The sequence below is a fragment of the Gobius niger genome (assembly GCF_951799975.1).
Source record: "Gobius niger genome assembly, chromosome: 1".
Classification (NCBI taxonomy): Eukaryota; Metazoa; Chordata; class Actinopteri; order Gobiiformes; family Gobiidae; genus Gobius; species Gobius niger.
Window position 1 is genome coordinate 36,514,091 of NC_136852.1, and position 19,984 is coordinate 36,534,074.

Sequence of the window (19,984 nt, forward strand, 5' to 3'; positions counted from 1 at the left end):
TTAAATGACACAATTATCTAAAAGAACTGATATTTTAAGTATTTTGTTATTCCCCAGAGTCTCTTTGGTTAAAACGGATGTAAAATACAAAGAAAAGTAAGTTTTTAATGTAAAAATAAATTGTAAAAAAATGGCAACTTTTCATCACAACTTTTGGAAAAATGGCCCGCGAACTCAGGCATTTTCGCCCGCAACAATCACAAAAAATCCTGGAGGGACTGAATACAAGTGTTAATGGGATGATTGGGGGGTCTTTCATCTCCCCCTGGTGTCTCAGGTCAGAAAACCACAATTGCAACTTCACTGCCTCCTGGTCAGAGGCCCCAATACACACTAATGGAATCATGAAGAAGAAGCTAACATGCTAACGGCGGGCTAGCCCCACTTAAACAGTATTTACAGCCATGTTTGAGTGAAAAAAGTATCTCCATTGTGTAATTGGGTGTACAATATCCCTGTCATCCGTGAGAGTAAATACTACACTGACAGAAAAGACAAAGGGATCTTTTATTGATTTTTATTTACTCTCACGGACAATTAATGAGTAAAATAACGCAACCTGCTATGACACCTGCAGTGGCGCTTATGGCCTCTAGGGGCATGAGTTACTTAGTACTGCTTTAACGCACGTGGTTGAAAGTTTCACTGCATCGACCTCTGATCTGTGGCCCTCCACACAACATACACTTCAGTGGCTCCTGAGGGAAAAGGGTTGGACGCCCCTGCAGTGGACACTGTGCTGGACTCCAACACACATGTTGTATGGTCACCCAACACGCTCGACGTGTGTACAAGTGGACTCAGACCCGTTTGCAGTTGCGATCAGGTCACTCTAGAGGGGGAGGTGGTTTGTCGTTGAACTTTGTGGGGACATAAGATAAGCCTTTACTGATCTCACAATAAAGGCTTATCTTTATTGTGAGATCAAGCTGATGTCACTTGTTACATCAGCTCTAAAGAACAGTGTAAAAGTCAGAGAGAATCACAGTAAATAGGGGTATCTTATGTTCCTTTACCAACTTCTGCTTAGGGGCTGATGTTTCTGACCGTATGTTTCGTTGTGTGCAGGTGAACAACAGTAATAAGAAGGAGTGGAACGGCATGATGGGCGAGCTGCTGGGGGGACTGGCGGACATGATCGTGGCGCCTTTGACCATCAACAACGAGCGAGCGCAGTACATCGAGTTCTCGAAACCGTTCAAATACCAGGGACTCACCATCCTAGTGAAGAAGGTAACACACGCCTTCTGCTCAGACGTGGGCGGGGCCTGAACACTGACTAACCCACGCCCTGACTCTGATTGGCTGCAGGAAATCCCCCGCAGCACGCTGGACTCGTTCATGCAGCCGTTCCAGAGCACGCTGTGGCTGTTAGTGGGGCTCTCGGTTCATGTGGTGGCAGTGATGCTTTACCTACTAGACCGATTCAGGTAAACATCACACGGCTTTACAAACGATTCAGGTGCATATGGTTCCACACAGTAAAAAACAGGCCAGACTCTCTCTTTACCATCTTTATTCTCTGACGTTCTGTCGCTTTGAGCCGGAGATTCATCCAGGAAGTGACTCCAACATGGCCTTTCCCACGCTTCATTCACAAATGCTGACATGTTTGGTATCCAAATTGTACAGATGTTTTCACTAATAACTAGTTTATTCAAAAACTAAACAAGATCCCAAATCCCTCTGAGCAAATCTCTGTAACTAATATGTTACAAAATTAAACCACTCATTTAAACCTGGAGTCTATTATTTAGATTTTGGCGCTAATTCCTGCCTAATTTTGATTGATTGATTTGATTGAACTTTGAACCCAAAAAACAAGGGAATTATTATTACAGTTTTTTCCCCCACTAAAAACTAGTTTATGCAAAAGCCAAACAAGATCCATAATTCCTCAGAACACATGTTTCAATTTGAACCTGGTTCTATCCATTTACGTTTGTTTGTCGAAAACACGGGCAATGCTGGCCATTATTATGCATAGATCGCCTGATTCACCTTATTCCGGAGGCTCGCGTGGGCGCCGCCATGAATTGTGCCCGCCCCTTTTCTCCTATGTGTTAACATGGGACTGGAGAAGTCCACATAAAATCAGTCACTACACGAAAACAAAGCCGTTTTTCGGCCGTGCTGAGAAACGCTGCAGCGTCGACATGTTGGTGCAAATGAACATCGAACATTTTACATAAATCAATCGACTAAACATCAGATTTGAGCGGAGAATATTTTCCCTCGTTCTCCGTTTAAATGAACGGGCTTCGCGCTCGACCGGTGTGTCAGGACAACGGAAGTGCCGAGACAACGCAAAAAGAGGCAAAAGTGGGCGGGGCGGAATAAGGTGAATAAGAAAACCTGAAATTATGGAAACCTGGCATTAAATTGACATGCCAGTGATCTACAGTTTCAAAAGTTTCAAATTGATATCTTTAAATGTAAAAGGTTTCCCTATTGACCTGCAGCGTCTGGTCCAAACAGTTAAATGCCTCTCATAGTATAATAGTATATAGATATAATGTTGTACTGTTAGAGGTTTCCAAAGTGCTCTCAGTCTTTACACTGTTATTCCTCAGTATATGTTTGGGCTTATCATGTTTTTGATTAAACGTAGTAAAGTGGTGTTGTTGTTTTCCAGCCCGTTCGGAAGGTTCAAAGTGAACAGCGAGGAAGAAGAGGAGGACGCTCTGACCCTGTCCTCAGCCATGTGGTTTTCCTGGGGAGTTCTACTGAACTCCGGAATTGGAGAAGGTCTGTGTCCCGCTACGACCTCAAAGATGAAAGTCGCTCACTATAATGGGGCATATCGGACACATTTGAGGCTTAGAAATCTGCTTCAGCTTTGTTTGTTTACCCTTTCAAATTTAGAATAACGATTACTGTTAACCGTGTTGACGATGTGATGGGATTAAGTTGGATCGGCCTCTGCGTGGAGTAGTATTCTTTTTTATTTATCACGAGGCTTTGACAGAAAACTAATGTGGACAGCACCTGAAGACATCTGGATTGAAGCTAATGCTAGAGCAGGCTAACAGACTTGCTAACTGTCTGCGAACATTAGCATCAAACTGTATAATGCACTGCTCCTGGTTTAGTCCTGACTTAGAAGGCGTTTTTAGCTAACGGCACACTAACAAAGCGGTGGTGCTGTACAGAACTGCTCAGAATGGATCCAGGGCTTTACAACTGCGGAGGAAACTTCAGTTTTATCATGAAATCATGAAAATACAAATCACAGCACTTCAGCTCTAGAAGCAGAAATGACCAAAGTGAACAGATGACTCAAAAATACAGGACTGAAGCAAAAATACTGCAATAAATAGTATCTCATTAACTTGGGAGGCGAAGTCGATAACAATGATGAATTGGTGTTTTTGGCAAACCATCAAAAATCTGCAAAAATGTGTCCTGAACAGACTGATTATGGGATGTTTTCCCCTGCTGTTTCCCATATTTTTTCCCCATTTTCATTTACATCTTTTCCCTCAATTTTCCACTCTTTTTCCTCATTTTTCTCCCAATCCCCACACCCCTTTTTACCTCTCATTAAAAAAAATTCTCGACACTGGTGCTAGATATTGTACATTTGCATGTTTTCCAAGCAGCCAATCATATCATCTTGTAGACGATACATTGCCCAGCTCTACTGCAGACATGTTTATTAGGAAGGAACAACGTTGTGATGTGAATAAAAGCTCAAAAAGTCGATTTTTGCCTGATGTGACTTTTTAAATGATGTAAACATATCCTGTTAAGAGCGTGGAATAAACTTGATCCTCATTTGTGTTGTGCAGGAGCGCCGCGCAGCTTTTCGGCGCGTATCCTGGGAATGGTGTGGGCAGGATTCGCTATGATCATCGTTGCCTCATACACTGCTAACCTCGCTGCCTTCCTGGTGCTGGACCGGCCTGAGGAGCGCATCACTGGCATCAACGACCCCAGGGTAAGAAACACAGGCCTTTACTGTGAAACAAGGACCCCAGGGTAAGAAACATAGACCTTTTCTGTGAAACGACCCCAGGGTAAGAAACACAGACCTTTACTGTGAAACAAGGACCCCAGGGTAAGAAACACAGACCTTTACTGTGAAACAACGACCCCAGGGTAAGAAACACAGACCTTTACTGTGAAACAAGGACCCCAGGGTAAGAAACACAGACCTTTACTGTGAAACAACGACCCCAGGGTAAGAAACACAGACCTTTACTGTGAAACAACGACCCCAGGGTAAGAAACACAGACCTTTACTGTGAAACAACGACCCCAGGGTAAGAAACACAGACCTTTACTGTGAAACAACGACCCCAGGGTAAGAAACACAGACCTTTACTGTGAAACTACGACCCCAGGGTAAGAAACACAGACCTTTACTGTGAAACTACGACCCCAGGGTAAGAAACACAGACCTTTACTGTGAAACTACGACCCCAGGGTAAGAAACACAGACCTTTACTGTGAAACAATGACCCCAGGGTAAGAAACACAGATCTTTACTGTGAAACAAGGACCCCAGGGTAAGAAACACAGATCTTTACTGTGAAACAAGGACCCCAGGGTAAGAAACACAGACCTTTACTGTGAAACAACGACCCCAGGGTAAGAAACACAGATCTTTACTGTGAAACAACGACCCCAGGGTAAGAAACACAGACCTTTACTGTGAAACAACGACCCCAGGGTAAGAAACACAGATCTTTACTGTGAAACAAGGACCCCAGGGTAAGAAACACAGATCTTTACTGTGAAACAAGGACCCCAGGGTAAGAAACACAGACCTTTACTGTGAAACAACGACCCCAGGGTAAGAAACACAGATCTTTACTGTGAAACAAGGACCCCAGGGTAAGAAACACAGACCTTTACTGTGAAACAACGACCCCAGGGTAAGAAACACAGACCTTTACTGTGAAACAAGGACCCCAGGGTAAGAAACACAGACCTTTACTGTGAAACAAGGACCCCAGGGTAAGAAACACAGACCTTTACTGTGAAACAACGACCCCAGGGTAAGAAACACAGACCTCTACTGTGAAAAAACGACCCCAGGGTAAGAAACACAGACCTTTACTGTGAAACAACGACCCCAGGGTAAGAAACACAGACCTTTACTGTGAAACAACGACCCCAGGGTAAGAAACACAGACCTCTACTGTGAAAAAATGACCCCAGGGTAAGAAACACAGACCTTTACTGTGAAACAACGACCCCAGGGTAAGAAACACAGACCTTTACTGTGAAACAACGACCCCAGGGTAAGAAACACAGACCTTTACTGTGAAACAACGACCCCAGGGTAAGAAACACAGACCTTTACTGTGAAACTACGACCCCAGGGTAAGAAACACAGACCTTTACTGTGAAACTACGACCCCAGGGTAAGAAACATAGACCTTTACTGTGAAACAACGACCCCAGGGTAAGAAACACAGACCTTTACTGTGAAACAACGACCCCAGGGTAAGAAACACAGACCTTTACTGTGAAACGACCCCAGGGTAAGAAACACAGACCTTTACTGTGAAACGACCCCAGGGTAAGAAACACAGACCTTTACTGTAAAACAACGACCCGAGGATAAGAAACACAGACCTTTACTGTAAAACAACGACCCGAGGGTAAGAAACACAGACCTTTACTGTGAAACAACGACCCCAGAGTAAGAAACACATACCTTTACTGTGAAACAACGACCCCAGGGTAAGAAACAGAGATCTTTACTGTGAAACGACCCTAGGGTAAGAAACACAGACCTTTACTGTGAAACAACGACCCCAGAGTAAGAAACACAGACCTTTACTGTGAAACAAGGACCCCAGGGTAAGAAACACAGACCTTTACTGTGAAACAACGACCCCAGAGTAAGAAACACAGACCTTTACTGTGAAACAAGGACCCCAGGGTAAGAAACACAGACCTTTACTGTGAAACAACGACCCCAGGGTAAGAAACAGAGATCTTTACTGTGAAACTACGACCCCAGGGTAAGAAACACAGACCTTTACTGTGAAACAAGGACCCCAGGGTAAGAAACACAGACCTTTACTCTGAAACGACCCCAGGGTAAGAAACACAGACCTTTACTGTAAAACAAGGACCCCAGGGTAAGAAACACAGACCTTTACTGTGAAACAAGGACCCCAGGGTAAGAAACACAGACCTTTACTGTGAAACTACGACCCCAGGGTAAGAAACACAGACCTTTACTGTGAAACAAGGACCCCAGGGTAAGAAACACAGACCTTTACTGTGAAACAAGGACCCCAGGGTAAGAAACACAGACCTTTACTGTGAAACTATGAACTCATAAAAAGAAATTAAAAACTTCAGGAATACTTTGTCATTTGAAATCAATGTTTGACCCACTGAGCCCCTCCAGCCTGAAATGTAAGCCTGGAAGAGGTTTTGGAAACATTGTGAGACACTGATTTGGGTCTGTTGTCGTGACAGTGGGTGTGGAAAGTGTACACAAATATGCAGAGGTTTAGAGGTTTCTCCAGCCGCTCTGTCCAAACGGCTGATCCGGCTCCTCTGTCTCCACAGCTGAGAAACCCCTCAGACAAGTTCATCTACGCCACAGTGAAGCAGAGCTCAGTGGACATTTACTTCAGACGCCAAGTGGAGCTGAGCACCATGTACCGACACATGGAGAAGCACAACTACGAGAGCGCGGCTGAAGCTATCCAGGCCGTGAGAGACAAGTAAGAGCGTTCATACTCTCTTCCTTAACAACCACAGAGCAAACTCTCTCTTTACCAGCTTTATTCTCTGACGCTTTGTCTGAGATTTATCCAGGAAGTGCCTCCAACATGGCTGTGTCGCTCCCTGGTCTTTCCCACGCTTATTCATTTACAAATACTGACATGTTTGGCTGTGACTGAGATGACGCTGTAATCCAAATATGGTCATTTCCTTTGTGGGAGACAGCAGGGGCTAAAGACGGGACAAATATACATAGGGAGCAGACAAAGAGACTAACCTTTAACAACATCTGCTCTTTGGTCGCTCCATAAGAGTCCACAGGTCTAATCCCAGACAGATTTATTGAAAAAAATAGGGTGAATTACAGTTTTTGTAACTGGTATGTCACAAAATAAAACATACATTTAAACCTGGCTCTGTCCAATAATTAGATTTTGTCTGAGAAAACATGGGCAATTTTGGCACTTTTATGCATAAATGCCTTATTTTTTAGATGAACACATAAAATGACAAAACATTCACAGTACTTTTTTTTTCTCAGTACAGTGAGCACTCAGAAGTCTGTTAAGAGACTATTGTGGAGCAGACAGCAAGAGTCCAAGAACACACCAGACAGGTCCGGGATCAAGTTACTGAGAAGTATAAAGCTGGGTTAGGTTATAATGGCATCTGTTTCAGATGCCTCCTGGTCGCCTCCCTGGGGAAGTGTTCCAGGCATGTCCATTGGAACAAGGCCTCGTGGAAGGCCGAGGACACGCTGGTGGGACTATGTCTGAGACTGCTGCCTCCGCGACCCGTCCTCGGATAAAACGGAAGAAAATGGATGGATGGATATTTTTATGGTTCATATTATGGCAAAATGTCCAAAAGTTAAAGGCTAATGCAACCAACTGTACATCAATAATGTTCGGCATCTTGATATCTCAACATTTCACCTGCAATGTCTCGCCTTAAACAATAAATATGCACAGACTTTTGCCTTTGTGGTATTAAAAATCTGGTGTTTTGGCATTAAAATGGGATTAAAGAGCATTCAGTTTGACGTTGTGCTGCCTGTAGAAACCGTGTTTGTCTGCTTAAGCGGAGCACTCCATCAGGATGTGTGGGAGATGATGAACCTGTGATACTGACGTGAATCTGTCCGTCTCCGCAGTAAGCTCCACGCGTTCATCTGGGACAGCGCCGTGCTGGAGTTCGAGGCGTCTCAGAAATGCGACCTTGTGACCACGGGGGAGCTGTTCTTCAGGTCCGGATTCGGGATCGGGATGAGGAAGGACAGCCCCTGGAAGCAGAACGTATCTCTGGCCATTCTCAGGTTCGTTACAAAGTCTATAATTATTAGATTTTTATTTTCCGCTGCCCCATCATAAAAAAAAGTGTCCTTTACCTGGATGTAACTAACTGTTCTGATCTGGAGCTGCTGCAGTCGGGCAGGTCACATCCAGAATGACCCGGTTATTCCATCGCGGCCTTATTCCAAGGTGACGATGCCAGGAGCCTCAGAAAGAAAGAGCAGCCTTTGATAGACCTCACTGTGCCGTTAATGCATCTCACCCAAGCCACAGTTTCATGTGCCCTGAGTGAAGCTGGGTTCTGTTAACCAAGTCCATGATGGTATCAAAAAAAAAACTGGCATATGAAGAAAGAACTGAAAAGTACCTAGCTCTAGACCTCAGAGCATCTAAATGAGTGAAATAAATGAGTGCAGCCAGATGGTCAAATTAAGATCAGGAAGCCCGTCTTTGTCCATATGAGGGTATTAACTCTCCTCACACCAACAGTTCCCTTCTCTTTTAGCTCAGGACAAATGGTCCTCATGAGTTAAAGACTGCGATGATCTCCCCACAGCTCTCATGAGAACGGTTTCATGGAAGACCTGGACAAGACCTGGGTCCGGTATCAGGAGTGTGACTCGAGGAGCAACGCCCCGGCCACGCTCACCTTCGAGAACATGGCAGGTCAGTCTCCGCCCGCGACGTGCAGTGCAGACCCCCAGTGCACGTCTGGTTTGGTCTTCACATCTGTTTTTTAAAAGCATTCAATGTCTTTAATGAGTTGTGCCAGAATTCGGCGTTCTGCTCTCCCAGAATTTCATCCAATGGGCAGGGGAGCCACAGAATTTTGCGTTGCATTATGAGTAACATTTGACTTCGCAACTTCCGGTTCTGTCTGCCGTAGCGTTTCCGTTCGCTCTGCTTGCTTCATCTTCAAAAAAAGGAATACAATTCTGTAGCATATGATGATATGATTATGATGCAGACTTTGTTCCGACTCCCTATATTTGGGGCTCGTACCTCGCCGCCTCCCCTCCTGCTTTCACACTGCCCCGCTGTACACTCTCCCACCAAGCTCGGGATAGCTAGCCGTTGCCCCCGGTGTCTGTGAGCTGTCCCTGGGAGACTATAGTAAAAAGCATTTCATAAGCACTGACAGCCTCTGATTATCTCTCTGTCCAATACAACTTTATCGAGTCTGTGTTTTCAACGTGAGAACATCAGCCATGTCAAAAAATAAGTCCGTAGCCGAGCTGCTAACCGCTCGCCCGGAGCTAACTAGCTCATTAGCAGCGCATAGATCTGGTGAAAACAAGTATTATGCAATAATAACGTCAATAAAGCTGTAACTTTATAAAGCTGCCTTTGAGACGATCACACACTGATCACTGATCAACAATAAGCTGTAGGCGATTGTAACAAGCTAACTATAACTATTGTCCACTGGCACAAATAATTGTCCTTTATTCAGACATATGGGCTGGATATGTGCTTTAGTACTAGAGAGATCCTTGTGTACATCGTGTGTAGCTATAGTTGAAGATCCACAGAACATGGCAGTAACAAAGAGGGACTAGTTAGAACCAAAACAGCAGTTATTTTTCAGTCAAGAGCTCCTTCCTACGCTTCAGAACACATTAAATATCACTCGCCCCGACGTCTAAATCAATCACTGGTTTTGTGAAGCCCAATATCACAACAGGAGTCGACTCACAGGGCTGCACCAACCATTAAGGCAATAAAACAGAACAGAAAAGTCTCCATCGCGTTCGGTCTTAAGTATAATAGCAACAGGAAGTGCTCCCCGCAACATTGTCATTTTTTGATCACAGCGCCGCTCAGTGGATGAAATTTTGGGAGAGCAGAACTCCCGAATTAGGACCTTACATGTAAATGAAAAGTATTAAATTGGATTCAAACTGGCATTACATCTTGGTTACTTGGAAAATAATGACTTTGCCTTTGTATTTTTACTGCACTCTGTGAAAAGTATAATCTAATAATAATAATAATAACAACGCATTTTATTTGTAACGCACTTTACAGTTGTACATAAATGTCTACAGTGCTGCAGAGTGAGAACAGTGATATAAAAAAAAGGCGATTCTCCTAAAGCCCATTCAACTGCAGTTTTGGCTGAAACTGTACATTCTACCACAGATTCTCCTGATTGCTTGCTAATCTTAAAATGAAATGTATCTTGAGTCCTGGTTTGAGCCCGTTTTCTCCCTCAGGGGTCTTCATGCTGGTGGCCGGAGGGATCGTCGCTGGGATCTTCCTCATTTTCATCGAAATCGCCTACAAACGTCACAAAGACGCGCGGCGGAAACAGATGCAGCTGGCCTTCGCCGCCGTCAACGTGTGGAGGAAGAACCTACAGGTGACGCGCTTTTACCGCCTTCTTTTTTTTCACAACGTCCTGCTGTCAGATCGTTCATGAAGATGTACCGTTACTGTTGTTTACCACTGTGTCCAAAACAAACCAGGCTCCAGCTGCAGAAGCTCAAGTAAATCAATCAAGCCAAGCCAAGATTCTAAAAACATGATAAAAAGTAGAGAAAAGAGAACATGGAATATGGAACTTCTTCAGCTTCTGGGTCACTACCGATTCAACAAAATTAGGTTTTTAATCAAATTATGTCAAAACAATTAGGACCAACACTAGTTTCACATGTAAAATGTAAAATTATGACTTCAAGTGAACATTTGCACATTTTACCAAATTCCTATGAGTTTATATTTTAGGCGGAGTTTGCAAAGAATGTGTAGATCTCAGTCAGATGGAGACTTCAGTGATTTGTGATAATGTTCTGGCCTCTTGCTACATTGTGATAACGATAGTGATGGAGTCATCATATTGCTCGGGCTTAGATGCAGGTGTTAGAAAGGTGTTTCCAGTCTCAGTTGGACCTATCCACAAGAAACATAAACTGTCCCAAAGCTCAGCGTCTTCTCTCTCTGCACATATGAACGAAGGTCACATGACTGTTCTTATATAGGCGTCCAAAAGTCGAGACAAAAGGACTTTCAGCAGAAGATGCATGTTGCTCTCCAGCTCTGAGACATTTGTAGAAATCTTTCCAAAACTGTGTTCTTCCCGCTGAGTTGCTCCAACTGAAGTTATGACAGGTCACATGACTTTCTAGAGAGTTGTGAATGCAACCTATTGAGTCTAACATGTCTTATACATGAGTTTGTCATTGTTTGTTATCCATACATCGAGATATTTGAATTTATCTTTACTCAATTTAAATGGGAGTGACCGCAACATATTTTGTCGTGCTTGTATGGGCATAAGCTCACTCTTCCACGTGTTTACTTTATAGCCTGATATTTTCCCAAAATCATCCAGAAGGTAAAGCAACCTTGGAAGGCTTTGAAGTGTCTCATCTGCATAAAGGGACAGGTTATGTTCAACATGTTCTCTTTATACACCTTTAATGCAAACACCACTGTGTACTGCGGCCGCCAGGCGTTCAATCACCAGAGAGAATAATAGAGGAGATAGTGGGCAGCCTTGTCCAGTCCCACGTTCTAGTTTAAAGAAGTGTGACATTATTATTTGTACAAACTGCAGCAACAGGCGAAGAGTATAAAGTACAAATCAAAGATATAAACTTGACACCAAAACCAATTGAATGGAACCTATTGGTACTGTACTTAATTATGACATTATTGTCCATTACAGTAATGGGGAGAATGTACAAAGCAAATGTACTGCTCACTGGAGTCTTTTGTTATACTGTATGTATTTGTAGCGGGACCCTGTCCGAATCAAATTTCTCCCAAGAGAGACAAAGTAAAGTAAAGTAAAGTAAAGTAAAGTAAAGTAAAGTAAAGTAAAGTAAAGTAAAGTAAAGTAAACTTAAGTAAAGTAAAGTAAAGTAAAGTAAAGTAAAGTAAAGTAAAGAATTATAAAACTTAGAATGTAAAAAAAAATGATAATAGCCGTTTGCACATTTTTTCCTTAAAAATGTGCAAAATGTGAGATTGTTCTTGATCAAACACTATTTTCCACAAACACAGTCACCTTTTTCTTTTCAAACACACTCTAAATGTTGTGTTCGGAGCCTGGTTTGTTCACTCGTTTATGTTAATGCTGTCAAAACAAAGTGCTGAAGATTTGTGAAGATTTGTGAAGATTTGTGAAGATTTGTGAAGACTTGTGAAGACTTGTGAAGATTCAGAAGCTGGTGTGGTTTGCGGGCGGCAGACTCCCCGATGTTGAGGTTCAGATTCAGTTTAACCGGAGCTTTTTTGTGACCACAGTCGTGTGTTTAAAGTTTGATAACGATAAACAGAGAACGGCGAGCCCCGAGGTCCGTCCAAACACTCGGAGACGGCGGTTAACTCCGTTCGAGCGGCGCTGTGACCTGGTTGAGTCGGACTCGCGGTTCGTCTGCTGCGAATCTGCTCATTATTTAAACACAGGCTTTATGTTTTATGCATAAGTGGTACATTAGCTCAAGAGGCGAGTCGGGACACAATCTGCTCCGAACGACGAGCGCCGAAGCCGTCACAGGCTTGGCTTGTCTTTCTCCATTTGAACAAAGAAAATCAGGACACAGAAGCAGCTGCACGAGCATTTCAGTCACAGGCAAGGCCTTTAACTGACTGTAAACAAAAGGAAACCTCTGGTGCTTCACCGCAGCAGCACCTTTTACAGCTTTTGACCACGTTATGATGTGGTTCTGATCTAGGACTGAATCAGTATCTCCAGATTTGTGGGAACTTTCTCGATGGTGATGATACATCAGAAATATGTAAAAACGTGCTGTAAACATCTGCATTTACATCTCTTTGTTGCTCCAAAACATAATTGTCCTGAACAGACTATTAAAGGGCAGAAAGTACATTTTTTCCCACATATTTTGCAATTCTTTCCAAATTTTTCCAAATGTATTTCCCCATTGTTTCCCTTTTTTCCCAAATTAACCCTATTGTTTCCTGATTTGTTTCCCTTTATTGAGGCGAGACGTTGCAGGTGGAAAGGGAAAAAATAGTGTTGTTGTAGAGATGACTGAGAACCAATATGTGTTGCAAGTTTTCTGTCATGTTATGTTTTCATACCAAGATAAGGCGTTTTATGCATAAAAATGGCCAAAATTGCTGATGTTTTCTGCGACAAAATCAAAATATTGGACAGAGCCAGGTTTAAATATGTCCTTTTATTTGTGACATACAGAACCTTTTGTAAACACTCCGGGCTTAGCTGAAGTCGGGAAGATGGTTTTCTATCCATTTCCATTGATACAGGCGGCATCTCTGGAGTCGCCCATATATGGTCATGTTTGAAAACAATTAAGGGGGAAAACAATTTGGAGAAAAATCTAAACTTTCTCCAATTGTTCAAAAACTACTTTAACAAATGCTGAATCATGAATATAATTTTCTACTAAATAAAGATACAAAGACATGGAGAGGAGCAAAGTGGTTCAGCAGCCCATAAATACATAAATAACGGAGAATGCTATCTGATGATGTCAGCAGCAACAGGGGGGATTTTGGATCTTGTTTAGTTTTAAACTGGTTATTAGTGTGTATTTCTGTGTGTATTTCTCCCGTCTTTAGCCGCTGCTGTCTCCCACACAGGAAATCTCAGTCACAGCCTTTCGTGCTACACATGTATACCAAACATGTCAGTATTTGTGAATGAATACGCGTGGGAAAGGCCATGTTGGAGTCTCAGAACGTCAGAGGACAGCTGTTGTAAAGGGACGCCTGGTGGAGGGTCTGTGCCACTGCAGGCCGTCTCCTCAGAGCGAGCGCGACCTCCGCATGTGAATTAGTCATGCGAGTGTGAGTGGAGCGGCTCATGTGAAATACATGAGCGGAATCTGGCGGTCCGCTGTCTGTGTAAAAGATTCATTCAGCTGTGGGGAAAAGTGACAGGGACACCTCCGCTGACCCCAGACCAGCCCGAGCCACCACTTTTCTCTTCAACGTTTGAACAAGCTCTTCACCATGTTTGTATTTGGAAGAGTTTCACACAGATCTAATTCCTAACTGATTTATTGAGGTGTGAACCCAGAAACACAACAAGTGTGAATTGTTAGGCATTTTTTCACTAATAACTATTTTATTAAAAAATGTACTTCTTAACCCCCACCTGAGAAAAGCAACAATAACACGATGGAAAAGCAAAGAAAAAAAGTGAATTGAAAAAAGTGAACCAAAATAATGTATGAAAACATGACAAAATGCTTCAAAATCGCAGTGACAAAGCAACCAAAAAGTTACTTTCAGTTTTGTAGGTCTTAGCTTTCAAATGAAGCTTTGCACTGGCGTATAGGCTGTGAGCTCCGCAAAGCTTTTAGATTTGGGTCAAACCAAAATGTGGGTCAGAGGTCCACATGGCCTCTTACCCCCCCATCTTTGGGACTAATACAGTATGTCACAAAATAAAACACACATTATTTACAGTTTGTTTTATGTGTAAAATGTCTTATTTATATTTAAAAACATAAAATGGCAGGAAACTTGCAATTCATTTGTTCCTCATATTTATGTCACTAATGTTCAGCAAAAGTTTTCAAATTGATATTTCTAAATATGTGTTTTTTCCCTATTGGCCTCAGAGCGTTTAGCGTTGGGTCATCATTCATTCCTTGAGGCGCAGGAGGTTCTCCCTCTGCAGATGTGTCCGGAGCTGGTCTCTTCAAAGCCCGTCGCTCCAGATGTGCAGCAGCTGCTCCGTATTAGCCTCGCGCTAGAGCCTCGTTAGCATTTCAAACACCAGCCGCTAACAGGGAGCTAGCGCTTCATTAGCATCGTGTGAATCCCGCAGCTGTGATCGTGACCCGTCAGGGATATCCACCAAAATGAATATCTCAGTGTTTTTGTGGGACTTTCTCAGTCCAGACCGGCCCACAAAAGGGCCAAATAAACACTTTACACATTCTCCCCCCAATTATTATTTTACACTTTTTTTTAGCAAATGTTCTACCTTTTACAATTTTCCCCCATTCATTTCCCCTTTCCTCCATTAGTCACTTACAATTTTTCCCCAATTTTCAATTTTTTTTTTTCAAATTTTCCCCTCAATTTTGTCCACCATTCCTTTCAGCTATTTGGACATGATCTTGTACATCGCCCGCCTCTCCGGGGGTTTGGCCGCTCGCTCCTCGCCGTTCTCTGATGCTTTGGTAAATATTCATGAGACAAAAGCTCGTACGATGAAAACACGCCTGGAGGGTTAAAGAAGCAGGAGAGATCTTTGTGCACAACCCGGAGAATGGGTTCTTCACTCCACTGAATGTTCTTCTGTTATTTGTTTATCGACTGAAAAATGTTCAAGTGCGTATGACAGGTTCCACAGTTTAGGATTTTGCTCAAAACTTTTCCCCTGGTTTGGCGTTTTTGTGATGTTATTTTTGGATCTTTGGACGTGACGTACAAAGAGATAGAATTGCCAAAGCTTGTGCCGTACAGCCATGCTGTACCAGTGGGTACAGCATGGCTGTTAAAGGATCAGTGCTGAACCCGTCATACGCTCTTTGAAGTTCGCACTAAATGTGGTTTTGTATAAAGAATGAGCTGGACTAAGATGACGTAATGCGTTCAAATCAAAGTGTTGGTACTGCAGATTCAGGAAAATATCACTACTTACTTTTGGCCAGCATTTCCGGCTTGATCGTTCAAGCCGGAAATCCAGAATGTCAAGTCCAGAATGTCCATGACCCCCAAAGTGATTTGTTTTCAGGCTGTTAGCTAAAAGAGAAAGCTTGTATTCACTCTTAAATGCTCAAGTAAGCCAAAGAATGCTTATATATTACACATATGTGCACTTAAAGAGCAGGTTTTCTGCTTTCAAGGTATTTGGTGACTATCTCAAACACATCTTTATCATTATCACTTTGTTCATTAGTAAATGTGATATTGATCTAAAACTGTTCAGTTTGTGGTTATTCACATACAAATCATAGAAATGACAAACAAACACACACATGTTGTTAGCTGTCAAATCCCGGACACCTTTAAAATGAGCGTTCTATCCCCATACAAATGAGTAGTGAAGCCAGGCGCAATACTAAAGTATGGGGAGGTATTTTTTGTCCTTTTCATGGCATTCATATCATTTCTGTGGTTTCTTTCTATCATTAATATCTCATAAGATGATGTTTAGGGGCCACTGGATGTGAATCCTTCCCACAAAAAGCACAAACTGAACATGAGTTTATCTCAGAGGACACTTTCATACACTCATTTGTATCTAAAGTCAAATCTCTAAAGGTCTTTACATTCATTAATGATTTATTAGTGTGGACAGCTGAAAACATCTCGTTCATAATTCGCGATGTTTGGTGGCTAAAGGCTAACGGCTATAGGAAAAATACATTGAGCAGGCTAATGCTAGCGGACGCTGATCCGTTTCCCGGACTTGCTAACTGTCTGCTAACGTTCGGATCGTATGCCACTTCTCCTTATTATTTCTATGGTTATTCAAGTGATCCCCTTCTGGGTGTTTTTACTCCGCAGTGAAAAGATGAAGCTCAGCTATACAGAGGTGAGGAAAGGAGATTCAGAGATCACTCAAACACAGCGGCTGGTCTGTTTTTGATGAGAGAGCAACATTGTAAGATGGTAAAAAGCTCTAAAATGTCCACCAAAAAATCTCCTTTTGGACCTTTTAACTGGCTGAACTAATCCTGAAGTCACGCCGTGCGACGGATTCATTAAAAGTATTTGCGTTGTTTAAACAATAATGCGATTTATGCAACAAACGAATCTGCAGTACCACGTCTGACCACCAAAGGTCTGCGTTGTCTTTTCTGATGTGAAAATCCAAGTCTTCCAAATGTTGTACGTTTCTTTAACTTTTCGGAGCTGGAGTTTCTGTGATGTTTACAAAGGGCATTCTGTCTTTGAGTCTGGAACAACTTTCACCAAATCTGAACCTTCAGAGCGGGCGAGAGAGAGCCGGGTAGAAGTTCCTGAACAAGGACCATAATTCTCCAAACACAACCGCTATAAACTATTTTAATTACAGAAGAGACATTATGTTTGAGCTATCAAATGAAACTGGTAAAAACTGGTAAACCCTCCTACACTTTGGATGTTCTTTGAGGAACCTCTCCAAACGCTCTGATGCTGTTCAAACAGTCTGAGGGATCGAGACAGACGTACATTTCCTGGCAGAGACCAGGCGGTGTTTCGCGATTTACAAAATCACTCCCCCAGTTGCCAAAGTTGGTGCGATATTCTCCTTTCACCGACTTAAAGGGGCTTGATACAAGTTAACCATTTTATACTCACTACTGCCACCTCAGGTCATACGTGTAACTGCGCCTTCTATATCAAGCGCGTGCATGAAGGCAATTCGACCCGAAGTGACACCTTTCTGAGTGACAGTGCAGGATTTTAGAGGCAGTTGTGGTGAACAGGTCTGAGCTCATTCTACACATTAGGACATTGTTGGCACATTTAGGGGGAGGAAATTTGATAATTTTACCATTTTTAAACTCCTTATAGTCCCTTTAAGACTTTAGGAGGGTCAGTGCCACAACACTTTGTGGGCCAGATCTTGTGGTTCATAGCGCAGGCTGTAGAGCAGACGACTGCGCAGACAGATGGCGCTCCTTGCAATCTTCAGTGTCATACCTGGCACAAAAAGTGGGCAGGACAGCAGGAGCAGCAGAAAAAAAGAAAAAAAGTTGCTCTGCGCCCTGTAAAATGCGCTTCTTTCTTTTGGACTGAGCTGTGGCCATACAAGGAGCATCATCAGGAGGTTTATTTATGTAAAACTGTTGTTGTTTTGGTGTTAGGGGTGTGCGCGTTGATCTACTGTATCAAACTAAGCCCGTGCGTAACCCACGCTCAAACAGACTTTTCAAGGCAATTTCGCTTTTGTTTTGACGTCGAGGAAGAAGACAAGGCAGCGCGATGTAAAGAGGAACATAATGTGAAGGTTAACACAGAAGAGCAGCTCCGAGATCTGCTTGTAATGAACCACGCCTCAGTCGGCCTCTTTTTCTTAAATAACCCCCTCTCCTAGTGCCGCAGCCTTGAGCGCAAAACCAGCGCCACATGTAGGATCACGCGTGTGCCACGTTGCGTTTAGAGTTGCGCACGGACTGCGCCAGTCACAAGATCTGGCCCTGTGTCTCCTTTCGATTGGTCGAGTATTCACGGAGATCTTCATGCTGTTGGGTTGCAATTGGGCAAAGGTTACATTTGCACAGTCACTGTATGTTATCTGTGCTCATACACTGCGTTCCAAATTATTATGCAAATGACATTTTTCTAAGATTTTCTAAATTGTCAACTCAAATGAGAGTCAGCATAATTTTTAAGTCTTTACCTGGTAGAGGATCATTTAAATGTGGTGGAAAAAATTTCCTAGTGACAACAGTATTTTTTTCAAAAATAAATATAGTAAAAACCTCAAAATCCACTGTTCCAAGTTATTATGCAACTCATCGTTTCAATACATTTTAAAGCTTGTAATTAACTGAAAATGGTCATTTGTTGTATTTGTAGCATTAGGAGGTCATATTTACTGAAATCCAAAGCTATTTCAATCAAAAAAATATTAACAGGTCAAGTCATATTTTAACATAGGAGCCCTTGTGTGATAGCAGCTTCAAAATTCTTAAATCCATTAAAATTGTAAGTTTTTGGACAGTTTCTGCTTGGATTCCTTTGCAGGATGTTAGAATAACCTCCCAGAGCTGCTGTTCTGATGAAAACGGCCTCCCACCCTCATAGAAGTTTTTTTTGTTGAGGCTCCAAAGGTTCTCAGTAGGGTTGAGGTCAGGGGAGGAGGGGGTCCACATCATGAGTTTCTCTCCTTTTATGCCCATAGCAGCCAGTGATGTAGAGGTATTCTTTGCAGTAGGACATGGTGCGTTGTCATGCATGAAGAGGATTTTGTTCAGGAAAGCACGGCTCTTCTTTTTGTAGCATAGAAGACAGTGGTCAGTCAGAAACTCCACATATTATTTCATATTTTTGTCATTTTCACACCTTCAGGGAGCCTTAAAGGGCCTATAGGGGCCGACCAGCTCTCTCACCATGATTCTGGCCCAAAACATGACTCCGCCCCCTCTTTACTGACGTCACAGCCTTGTTGGGACATTGTGGTCATTCACCAACCAGCCACCACTCCATTGAGTTAACCATCCAGGGCTACACGGTGCTCATCATTGAACAAGACTGTTTGAAAATGAGTCCTCGTGTATTTCTGAGCTCCTGCAGCCGTTTCTGTTCATCAGCATTCAATTAACCGTTTAAGGGAGGCCGGATAGAAGGTTTATGCACAACTGTAGCCTCTGGACGGAGGGTCCTACACCTTGATGTTTGGGGGACTCCAGAGTCACCAGCAGCTTCAAATACCTGTATGCTGCTTTGTAGCATCTGTTCCCATAATCTGATGTGTTTGTCTGTCAGAAACCGTCCATATTGTGCCTTTATCGGCACAAAACGGAGTGTGCTCTGAATCATCCACAAATCTCTTATCTGTATGATGATTACACTTAATCTTTCATGAAATATCGAAGGTTTTCATACCTAGACCAAGGCATTCAACTATTTCACGCTTTTCATCAGCAGAAAGATCCTTTTTCTTTACCATATTGCTTGAAAATGATGATCTGCATAATAAAGTGGAACACCCTTTTTCAGTAGTTTTTCCCTTAACTGGGCTTAACCTGACAACTAATAATCCCAGGTCTCTGAGATTAATGTCAGTGATTCATAGAGCCCCAAGACACGATACCATCCATGAGTTTCATTATTATTGCTTTTTTTTTAACCTTTTTGACACAAAAATCCAATTTGCATAATAATTTGGAACGCAGTGTATATCTCAGACATTTTATTCAAAAACGGTCTGAAAATAGATGATGATGATGAATGAACAGCTCTGCTTGGTACAAGTCTCTTCATGGTCCTGCACCAAAGCACATCTCAGACATGTTAGATCCAGAACAAACGGACTGAGGGTGCGTTAGAGTTTAAAAAGGGAGCCACTAGAGATTCTCACCGTTAAAGAATGAGCAAAGGCCATACCACCT

General features: G+C 42.7%; 1 protein-coding gene across 4 annotated transcripts in view; it reads left to right on the plus strand.

Moving 5' to 3' along the window:
* The window catches only part of LOC306968205 (glutamate receptor ionotropic, NMDA 1-like), a 94,911-nt gene that overhangs the window by 61,179 nt on the left and 13,748 nt on the right, over positions 1 to 19,984 (plus strand). For all 4 annotated transcript variants that reach the window (XM_079563527.1, XM_079563529.1, XM_079563528.1 and 1 more), the window contains 8 exons: positions 1,069 to 1,233; positions 1,312 to 1,430; positions 2,636 to 2,748; positions 3,792 to 3,940; positions 6,538 to 6,695; positions 7,850 to 8,011; positions 8,545 to 8,654; positions 10,205 to 10,350. In XM_079563527.1, coding sequence (XP_079419653.1) covers positions 1,069 to 1,233; positions 1,312 to 1,430; positions 2,636 to 2,748; positions 3,792 to 3,940; positions 6,538 to 6,695; positions 7,850 to 8,011; positions 8,545 to 8,654; positions 10,205 to 10,350 — 1,122 coding nt within the window. The remainder of the gene's footprint in view (positions 1 to 1,068; positions 1,234 to 1,311; positions 1,431 to 2,635; positions 2,749 to 3,791; positions 3,941 to 6,537; positions 6,696 to 7,849; positions 8,012 to 8,544; positions 8,655 to 10,204; positions 10,351 to 19,984) is intronic.